Below are 10,581 nucleotides of genomic sequence, written 5' to 3'. Positions count from 1 at the left end.
GTGTATTTCCCAAAGTGACAGACTTCCTCTTTAGTCTCATTTAAGTAACTTTCTCAGCGTATCCCAGAGTTCCTCTCAGACGAAGCTGTCCCTGTTGAAGGTCCCACTGGTCCTTGTTGTGGCTCGGGTCGCTCGGCTCTTCCTGCCTTCATAAAACAGCGGCGGCCCCAGAGTCACCCTGGAAGACGAGCCCGGCAGCATGTAGGTTCGCCTGGTCCGGGCAGTGGCGTAAGTGGCGGGTCTCCGTGGCTTTTTTGTAGAACTGTTGACGTGATTGAAGCAGGAGATTCATGGGGATATTATTGATCATTGATCATCCTCATGCAGTTATTTGGCTATCATATGGTATACAATACAGATAGTCATGGTCATAAATAAAGTACAAAATACAGTCAATACAACTGTTTAAGTTAAACGTAAGGTGTTATATATACCTTGATGGTAGACCTTCTTTTCCAGAGAAGTAAGTCATCACTGTTCCTCCAGAGAGGAGAAGGAGGGAGCCTCCCCAGCCAATGAAAACCGCAGCTCCAAGTTCAAATCTGAACAGCAAGTATTGAGGTATATCAATGTATGCTTCATTTTTTCTGCACAATTTGAATCCCTATTTCTAAATATCACTTTGAGGGATCTTGTAATAATCGTACATTTTCAGAAGTGCTTACTTTTGTGCTCTGAAATTTGGATCCACGAATTCTGTTATGACTTTGTTGGCCCACCACGAGTAGGTGATCATGCCACAGAATCCTGTTGGAAAATATGTATTACTTTTAACATCCCGAGTGCATAACGTTCCGTTTAATACTCAAAAAAAAAAATCTTTTTACCTGACACCAGGTAGGTTATACCCCCTGCAAAAGTCACCCTAGCATTGGCGATCTCTGATCCACCTATTTTAGTGCATTTCATCCCGATGAGTGTGAGGACTCCTCCGAAGAAACCAGTGATAACGGCACAGACGGCGAGCGCTCTGCAGGCGTGTAGGAACACTGCAAGGAAACAGGTGACACTGAAATGTAGCTTAAAGGTTGTTTTTTTTTAATTAAATGAACAAAATGTGTTAAATGTACCATTAGAACATTTAAGTGCTGTGTGATCCAAACAGGATTTGTTTGTCACTGGAAAACGTTTCACTGGAGCCACATTATTAAGGGACTGTATGGAATTATAAAAGCTAATATTTTGAAATAATGTAACAGAGGCTATTTCTTTTTTTCGTAAGGGGAAATAAAATATTCATGCTTAATAATGCTGATATTAAAGAAGAAGAATTCCTTCATTAATCCCGCAAAGGGAAATTCTGTTATAATACATGTTACACACACACATGACCTATATACATGCAATTTATGGAGGGATGTCAGAGCAAGTGGGCTGCCAGTTGACCTGCGCCCGAGCAGTTGGGGTGGGGGGGTGCTCAACAGCACCTCGGCAGTGCCCAGGAGATCAACTGGCACCACTCCAGCCACCAGTCCACAGTCCGGTTCCCAGCCGAGTCACCTATGGACTGAGCTACTGCCGCCCAAATTAATGCTGCTTTTGTGAAATTTATTTAAAAATCCAGCCCCTCCGCCCACCCCAATAATTTTCAAACAGTCCCTAAATCTGTCCAACGGTTTAATAACCAAAATGAAAGGATATTTTATGTCATGTTATGGTATTTGAAGTTTTCTGAGTATCCTACCTGGCAGGGCCAGCAGGGAAGGGTAATCCTTGCAGTCGGACACCCCCGTGGTGTCTGAGATGCAGTCCCTCCACAGGTTGGAGTAGTAGTTGGAGGTGGTCAGCACGATGCTGCCCACCTCGGAGAAAGTCCAGTACTCTGTGGGAAGAGTGGAACACACCAGGATCCAGCCACAGAGACAGGATACGAAGCAGCCGATCTCCATGTACATCACCACCGTCCTGTAATTCATGGTGAGTGCCGGGCCACGAGCAAAAACCAGTAGAGGTGAAAAACTTTCAAAATGTTTAGAATATAAAAGGTAACGTGCAAGTTTGAACCGTGGGAAACTGCACTGAGCTCTCCCTCTATGTCATTGTTGATGTGTAGGCGTCAGACCAGGAGTGTTGTTCTGTCATCTTATCTTTTAGACGGTTTTGCCTTGTAAGCACTCTAACGTTCCCAGCACTGAGGCAGAAATGGTGAAGGATTACATCTCGCTGGATCATGCTGCCAATGTAGTTAATCCTTGTAGTTTTTTTTTACTTCCTTATTGTTGAAAAATCAACTTTTTTATTTCTGTCATTCAATATACATATTTTCTTTTCTTCTGACCTTATTAAAAACCCAGCACTGATCCTACCCCTAGCCACAAACTAGTATGTGTTGAAGGTGGCAAAATATGGAAATGACCATAAATAAAATAAGCCTAAATAGGAAACACTGTGCAGGAACAAATATACAGAAAATGATTTTTGTTCTCCAAAAAAGTCATGTATAGACCAATCATGTCTCCACAGCTTTAGAGTTAACACTAAAGGGCAAACCATGTTGGAAGAATAATCACAGAGGATAGAAACCATTCCTTTTTTATTGTTTATGTCTGTATTGGGCGGTAGTAGCTCAGTCCATAGGTGACTGGGCTAGGAACCGGCACTGCCGAGGTGCTGTTGAGCAAGGCACCGAACCCACAACTGCTCGGGGCGCCGGTCACTGGCAGCCCCCTCGCTCTAACATCTCTCTATTGGTTGCATGTATAAAGGGTCCCTATCTGTGCATGTGTGTGTATTTCGGGCCTGTGTGTGTAAAATGAAAAATAATAGAGTGAAAATTGAATTTCCCCATTCACGGGACTAATAAAGGAATTCTTCTTCTTCTTCTTCTAAACATGGCTCATTTGGAAATCTAGGTTCAACAATTACAGACAGATCTTAGATAGTGTTTTTAAAGTCAAAATTATCTTTAATGTGACATTGATTTGACAAGTTATTATAAGATGATATATATATATATATATATATATATATATCGTTATTCATTTATTGATTCGTGACTGGGTCAACTGGCATTACACAACCACAACAGAAGCCATCTTGTAGGGAGATACGTTCCTGGAGACATTTGACCTTCTTGATGGGCCACAGATGTTTTCTTTTTCTTCTTCTTTTCCAACAGCAAAGGGAACCCTGGGATGTCTGCTGCTGCAGAAACAGAGCATTGTATCCAGTCAGAAACAAGAGTATACATTAGTGAGTGTTTGGTAAATGCACCCTACCCTTCTCTTGGAAATACCAAACTACACAAGGTAAAAATTATTGAGTTAAATGTTACAGCAACACACCTTTTTGGTTGTTTAACGCTGCAGGCGGTTGCACACTGTACTGTACAGCCAAGAAGAATGAGGAAACTCCCCACCAGGCCAATGTATAGTGCGGCTCCAATTTCATAGCTGAAGAGATTAGAACAGTTTCAATTGGCTTCTGTCTTTATTGTGTGTGTGTGTTAACTCATATTAACCTGTTGGCGGGGATGATTCAAAGGCCACACATTACCTCATTTTTGATGGATCTGCTTTGCCTTGTAAAAAAGCTTCCACCACTCTATTTATGTATAAACAATAACCAGCCACGTCTGACACGCCTGCATGAGGGAGCGCCGATGACACATAGGGAAAGGAAACAAGACAAACCAGTCATTAGAAGTTAGGAGAAGCTTTTTATACAACCGCAGAGGCTCTGTGAATGCAAACGAACCATACTCACAGCCGAGCAGATGAAAAGCGGACGCTGTCATTAACACACGGTCCTTAGTACGGCTTTGGTCCCCGCCGATGTGTGTGCACTCCATTCCGAAAAATGCGAGCACCGTGCCAATGAAGCCGAGACACAGGCCAATTATTAGCAGAGCCCTGACTGACTGGACGTATGCTGATGACAGACAAACACACATCTGGGTCATTAATGAATTTCTTCATTCTCAAAGGAGTCGTGATTATTTATTATGTACCCACTTTTGACTGCCCACTGCAGCCCGAAGTCTACACAGTTCACGACAGCAGTGGAGTCTTCATAGCAGTCCTTCCACAGGTCGGACCAGTACCAAGCTTTCTCCACCACAGAGGAGCCCCCTTGACCCCCCAGCTGGGCCACCCTCCAGTGCCAAAAGACATAAAATCAATTAAAGTTTAAGCATTCGGTTACATATTGTATTTTGAAGTCTCATTTGAACTGCATTTGCTCTCCTCTCATCTTTTCCCTACTAGACTGTTTTGCCTACCACCATTGGCCCATGAGCAGAGGATCATCAACACGTAAACTACAATTACAAGGATACATTGTGAGTATGTCAAACAGATATTCAGCACTATGGTCTTGTGCTTCCATAAAGTTGGAGGAGTCACAGTACACAGATTGAAAAAAGATTGAAAATCGAAGTGCCAGAGGCTGAGATACCCTGACTGAAACACTGGATCCTACATTTCCCACAATGCAACTCAAAAGCATCTTCCATTGCCCTCAAAGTGCCCTCGTCTTTCAAACTTCACGCCTCCAGTTTCAACAGGATTTCTGTTTAAAAAAAGGATAAAGGCCAATCCTAGATTAACATGACAACACCATCAGGGTTATTTACCGATGTCATATACCCTGATGACATCATCAGGGTATTTTTTTCAAACTTTGGAAATTTATCTTGAGCCACAGACGTTATTATATATAGAAGATATACAACCACACCAGGCTGACTAGTACTCCACATGATGTGGAAGTTCATGTGTAAAATATATGCAGTGCCCCTTTAACTGCACATTGGAATGTTGCCATGTATACAATAAAAACAAGTTGGGATCAAATCAAATAAAATCAAAAGACGTGCTCGTTTCCCAAATTGTGCTAACTGACTATGTAGCCACTGTAGTACTAGCCATCTGTGACTGCAAAACAATGAGAAATTACACTATGATCAAGTGCTACATGTGTTTTTTTCTGGCAAAATGTACAAAAGAAAACTTCAAATGACACATTATTTAACTCTACTTTTACAATATAATGAATTAAACCGTGTAAACAAAAAAGAAACATAAAAGACAGGAATTTTTCACGGTTTTATTTAGAGAACGTAAGACACATATCCCAGCAATTAAACAAATCTTTAAAACCATACCTTAGTATGATGTTGACATTCTCTTTGACATAATTTGTATTGTCTTTTTTAGCAGAATAGATTTTTTATCCCTCGATAAACTAGATTCTAGCCACTTTAAATCTCAAAAACAAACACAAATCGTATCATACGCTAATGGATTGGCAGTAATTGCATATATAGGACATCTCTGATTCGGGAAACAAAAAGGAAAAGAGGAAACAGGAGCACTTGGATCATGAAAATTCACACCAACATTTTTGCAATTTAGCTAAAACATTTTTTGTCAGTAATCAGGTAGGTTAGTAGTTTTCATGTAGTTTTCAGGATTTGTATTTACAGCTGTTATCTTCAGCTCTGCAATCTACAGAGCAGCAGGCACATTTCTATTTGTTTTCTGCTCATTCTTATTTGCCTACCTCCAGTGGTCCATAGCAAGGGTGCAACCCACAAAGCCCCAGCCCAGTATGCAGAGCAGCAGACCCAAGATCTGAGCCAGTCTCCTCCACATCCCCTCAGTCTGGTAAATGCAAGAGCCTTCAATTATTAAGAACAAATAACAACTGAGATGTTTGGACATTGTAACGCAACTTGATGCCAGATGTATTAAATGCCTTCCTACCTTGTGAAGGAAGAAAATTAAAGCCGCAATGGTTTTGCTTCAGGATAAAACTGTAGCTCCGGTCCTCTTACAGCGGCTGACGGTGCATTGTGACAATTTGAAACACAGCAAAGCAGACACTGTTTACCGTCAACCAGACCTGGCTAGCCTGTTGAGTTTTATTTGTTGTTTAAATGTCCACACAAAGGGTGCCCGATCTGTTCGAGATGGATGTGTGCCTAAGTGATATGTGTTATAGGGGGCGGAAGTAGCTCAGTCCATAGATGACTTGGCTGGGAACCGTAGGGTTGCTGGTTTGAGTCCCTGTGTGGACCATGAATGGAGCGTGGACTGGTGGCTGGAGAGGTGCCAGTTCATCTCCTGGGCACTGCCGAGGTGCTGTTGAGCAAGGCACCGAACCCCCCCAACTACTGGCAGCCCCCTCGCTCTAACATCTCTCCATTAATTGCATGTATATAGGTCGTGTGTGTGTGTGTGCGTGTGCGTGTGCGTGTGCGTGTGCGTGTGTGTGTGTGTGTGTGTGTGATTATAGAGTAGATGATAAACATGGACAACTGTGCACAAATCAGTCCAGTGGAGTCCCACATTTCTTTAATACGAATCTCATATCATTTAATTTGCTTTCACCACAGATTCACAAGTTGAGTTGAAAAAGCATCAGATTTGTCCGTCACGCGTATTAATATTCATCCGTCCATAACGAGTCACGTTTGTTCAAATATAAGAGTTTTTGAGGAATGGTGTGGTCTCACTCCTCGAGCTGCCTGACAACGACGACACTGTCCGGCTGCTGCTGCTGCTGCTGCTGCTGCCACCGCCGCTGCTGCTCCCCGGCTCTGACAAAGTTGATGTGGTAGACCTCGATGAGACGCCGGACTCCGATCCCGAACCTGACCCTGATCCTGACCTCGACCCCGCAGACCCCGCAGACCTGGCGGCTCGCTCAGTCTTGGTCGACCGCCCTGACTTGGCTGTGCGTCCTGATCTGGACGTGCGTTCTGATCTTGAGGAAATGCCGGACAGGTCCGAGCGCTCTGACCTGGACGACAGCTCGGACACGGAGGACACTTTTGTCTTGGAGGTGATCGCGGACACTGTGGACAGAGCTGTGGTGGACTTGGTTTGCTCGACGTCTGGTACTGGCTGGATGTGGATGATCCTGGAAGGAGAAACACATCATTGTCAATGTTGCTTCAATGCCCGCAGCAAACTTCATATTTAGCTCAACTCCTCACCCCTGCCTTACAGGTTTCTAAAGCCCACAGAATTACACACAATCACAGAGAAAATCCCACAAAAAACGGATGACATGACCTATGTACTGAAAGGAATAGGCCCAACCCGCCCATACTGCTGTTTTGTCAGGACCCTTTGGCTTCACTTGTGTCAAACACATGACGGTGAAAAATAAAAAAGCTGAAAATAGCTGAAAAATCTACATCATCAAGCAGAGTAATTTAGTTTAAGCAGATTAAATGACTCGTAGATATTTTAGGAAATATGCTCATTTGCTTTTTTTTGCCGACAGTTTGATAAAAAGATCAAAAACGCTCACATGTGTCCATTCAAAATGAAGCTCCAGCCAGCAGCAGGTTGGCCTGGAATCTCGAGTTTAAGAGTTGACTGCACCATGCGTGAGATTTATACTCCCCAAGCTCCTTCTAGTCTTTAAACTGATCCACAGCAGGCAGTTTTTTCTTGCTGTTAAAGGCCTGTTTGTTTACACCAATGGCTTTAGGGTTATATTACAAGGTGAGAGGGAATGTGCCCACAGTGCACATCTGCTCTTTCCAATCTTTAAGCTGCTCTGTACTAACATAGCCTCATGCATTTTGGATGATGAGTCATTCCACTTGAGCATAGGATGCTGGTATTTATTGAACAAGTGGCGAATGAAGTTATTTACTCACTTTCCCTGACTTATTACAACATGTGCCTGTACTCACGTTGTCTGTCCTCCACAGAGCGGCCTACACACTGACCACAGATAGAAGAAACCGCCGGTCGCTTGAAAGGCCGAGCCCACCCAGCCAAGGAACATGGGGGTGCCGAGGTCATACCTGGTGATGTTAAAACACAGTCACTGTGAGATTAACATTTAAACGTGTAAGCAGTGTTATTCTTGCAGAAACAGGTGTTACATAGTTCCATTTAAGCCTGCTAACTTACTTGAGTCCATCAAAGTCAGGGTTGAAGTATTCTACGGAGACGTACTGTGCATAAACAGCATACCCACATGTGGACAGCAAACCTGAGAAGAAGTCATGTTGAGCGTTAAGAGTTGAGAAAATAGCATTAGGTGACTATGTAATGTAGCCTTTAATAATACAAAAAGACATCCGTGTTTACCAACATCAGCAAGATAAATTTGAGGGGTCACAAAAGGATTTTTTTGGAGGTTTTCATCTAATATTTTTCGAATTGCTGAATAATTTTACCTCTCCAGGCCTATTTAAATAAAGCAAGACGTGACAAAGGGCCACAAGGAGACACGTCTTTGTTTTCAGGGCTCACAGAGCAAAAAAAACATTGATCTAGATAATGATATTACAAAATTCCAGCCAGTACCCAGTCTTATATCACAAGATAATATCGGGGCAAATGTCCTATCGTCTATATTTAAAACCATTAAGCTAAATCAAGCTTAATGCTACTTCAAAATCCTAACATTGCTCACATGTGCTAACCATGCTAACATGTTAATATTTATCTAGTATAATATTTACCATGTTTACCATCTTAGGTAAGACGCTATCGTTTGCTTAATAGAAGAAGAATTTAAGAAGAGAAGAATTACTTTATTTTCATCCCACACGGGGAAATTCAATTTTCACTCTTAATATCATACATGTTACACACACAGGCCCGAAATACACACATGCACAAACAGGACCTATATACATGCAATTGAGGAGAGATGTTAGAGCGAGGTGGCTGCCAGTGACCAGCGCCCCGAGCAGTTGGGGGTTCGGTGCCTTGCTCAACAGCACCTCGGCAGTGCCCAGGAGATGAACTGGCACCTCTCCAGCCACCAGTCCACGCTCCATACATGGTCCACACAGGGACTTGAACCAGCGACCCTACGGTTCCCAGCCAAGTCACCTATGGACTGAGCTACTGCCTCAATAACTGTGTTTAATAACGCTAAACACAAAGCTGTGGCTGAGAGAAATGTCAGTCTTGGACAGTTTGATCTGATTTGAATGGCGCTAGAAGCTTATACGTACATCTGCTGACTGTCCTCTTATTATTAAAACTGGACATTTACCGCTGGTTATGTGGCACCATCCACCAGTGTAGATCTTCTTGTACTTTGACGGGTCTTTTCCCCCTATGAAGGTGCACTCCATACCCAGCAGACTGAGCACAAACCCCAGCATACCCAGGGAAAGAGCTGCCATCAGCAGGCCTCGCACGATCTGGACATGTCCTGGAATCACACAGTAGGTCACAAATAGACATTAGTGAGAGTCTAGATGTGAGAGGACACACCGTGTTTGTCAGATACAGAGGAAAATGTGTTACCTACCCTCCACGGACCAGAGCACGGGGTAGTCGTAACAGTTTGAGACAGCGGTTGAGTCTGTAAAACAGGATCTCCACAAGCTGGACCAGTACCAGGCCACCTTGATAATAGAGGAGCCCCCCATGCCCCCGATGGAGGTGATCTTCCAGCCCTCCATGGCCATGGTGCAGGCCACGAAGATCCAGCCCAAAACTGTCATGAGGAAACCCCAAATCTGAACCACACGAATCTTCATCTCAGGGCTTCTTGTGAGTCGATCGTCTATCTAGATTTAAGATCCAAGGACGCGTACGTTTCTAATCCTTGATCACTCATCCACAATCCGATTTTGATGTTTTTTTTCTTCCTATTTTGTTTTGTTTTGTTTTGTCTTCATATGGCAGTCCCTCACTCATGCAGACGACGTGTACATCCTGAGCGGAACGTCCTGCTGCTCAGCTGCTCCTCTTAGAAAAAGGAGAGGACGAGGGCATCACAGGTACGAATCAGGGGTGTGTTGTTGTTTTGCTGGTGAGAGACAACAGTCGCTCAGGTTCCCATGAGCAAGAGTTGAGGTTTGTCAAGTATAAATCTGGACTGAGAGCGCCGACCTAAGCATTTATCTCCAGTTACAAAAGCAGCTTCATGCCCCCATCAGACATTCCCTCACATGCAGACAGAGTGTGAATGAAGGAAGATCTGTTTTTAGTATCAGTCCATATATCATAATGCATGGTTTCCAAGACAATTTTACTTTCTTGAGAAAAATGTTGAATAACTGACACTGTTAACACCCCATAACATTGCCAAGTTGATAAATGCTTTTAAACTTTTAAAACATATGCATATGAATGAATGAATGCCTAATTAAAGGGGTGTTTATAACATTTTGTACTGCGCTTGGATAAAACTGTGAGACTCATAACAGACTAGCAACAGATTAAAGGAAGGATGGTCAAAATTAAAGCAGGAGAGGCAGATATATCCTGACTTTTGGTCCCTAGTCTTTGGGTCAAACTTCAGAAAGCACCTGCCATTAGTCTGCCTCCTGAATGTCTACATCTGTCAAACACCACATTCAATTGATAACGTATGCTTTCTGTTTAGAAAATTAAGTCCCAAGCACAACCTGAGACCCTGATGACATCATCGGGGTTATTTTGAATGAATGAATGAATTTTATTTTTGGTTCTACATCAGATTTTAAATAAAATGACATAATATTTGGACAACTTCAACCAAAAAAAGGATTAAAGGGGCTGAAGCAACTTGCTTGTATTAGCCCACCCTAACATCACAGTTCTGACTGTTTAAACACAACGTATTTACTTATGATTAAACATATATTTGATTAAAAGTGTATTTACTTAT

At 42.8% G+C, this 10,581-nt stretch overlaps 3 protein-coding genes across 5 annotated transcripts; all 3 read right to left on the bottom strand.

Annotated features, from left to right (window-relative positions):
- Positions 1-75: 75 nt before the first annotated feature.
- Positions 76-1,916, bottom strand: cldn10d (claudin 10d; the record flags this gene model as incomplete). Its single annotated transcript, XM_083938219.1, has 5 exons — positions 76-262; positions 435-542; positions 666-747; positions 828-989; positions 1,685-1,916. 5 exons carry the CDS (start codon positions 1,914-1,916, stop codon positions 76-78), a joined length of 771 nt encoding a protein of 256 aa, XP_083794345.1.
- Positions 1,917-3,004: 1,088 nt separating this feature from the next.
- Positions 3,005-5,781, bottom strand: LOC310964977 (claudin-10-like). 3 transcript variants are annotated; one of them, XM_083938324.1, is made up of 7 exons: positions 5,706-5,781; positions 5,503-5,603; positions 3,954-4,093; positions 3,706-3,870; positions 3,496-3,583; positions 3,285-3,392; positions 3,005-3,144 (listed from the first exon to the last, which is right to left on the bottom strand). In XM_083938324.1, the coding sequence occupies exons 2-7, from the start codon at positions 5,592-5,594 to the stop codon at positions 3,012-3,014; spliced, it is 726 nt and encodes a 241-aa protein (XP_083794450.1). In that variant the 5' UTR covers positions 5,595-5,603; positions 5,706-5,781; the 3' UTR covers positions 3,005-3,011. The 3 variants fall into 3 exon arrangements, with proteins under 3 accessions (XP_083794450.1, XP_083794449.1, XP_083794448.1); XM_083938323.1 differs by having other exon boundaries at positions 5,503-5,620; positions 5,706-5,750; XM_083938322.1 differs by having other exon boundaries at positions 5,503-5,709.
- Positions 5,782-6,419: 638 nt separating this feature from the next.
- On the bottom strand, positions 6,420-9,572 carry cldn10e (claudin 10e; the record flags this gene model as incomplete). Its single annotated transcript, XM_083938194.1, has 5 exons — positions 9,235-9,572; positions 8,974-9,135; positions 7,875-7,956; positions 7,652-7,765; positions 6,420-6,864 (listed from the first exon to the last, which is right to left on the bottom strand). Exons 1-5 carry the CDS (start codon positions 9,464-9,466, stop codon positions 6,420-6,422), a joined length of 1,035 nt encoding a protein of 344 aa, XP_083794320.1. The 5' UTR covers positions 9,467-9,572.
- Between the last annotated feature and the right edge of the window lie 1,009 nt (positions 9,573-10,581).

Source organism: Echiichthys vipera (assembly GCF_963691815.1).
Source record: "Echiichthys vipera genome assembly, chromosome: 23".
NCBI lineage: Eukaryota > Metazoa > Chordata > Actinopteri > Perciformes > Trachinidae > Echiichthys > Echiichthys vipera.
This window is presented reverse-complemented; position numbering and strand designations above follow the sequence as displayed.

Coding starts and splice junctions, on each gene's coding strand:
- LOC310964977 (XM_083938322.1), bottom strand. CDS start 5,663: ATGTCCAAACATCTCAGTTGTTATTTGTTCTTAATAATTGAAGGCTCT. Junction 3,871..3,953: donor GCTGCAGTGGGCAGTCAAAA/GTGGGTACATAA, acceptor GTCTGTCATCAG/CATACGTCCAGTCAGTCAGG. Junction 3,145..3,284: donor AGCGTTAAACAACCAAAAAG/GTGTGTTGCTGT, acceptor CTGTTTCTGCAG/CAGCAGACATCCCAGGGTTC.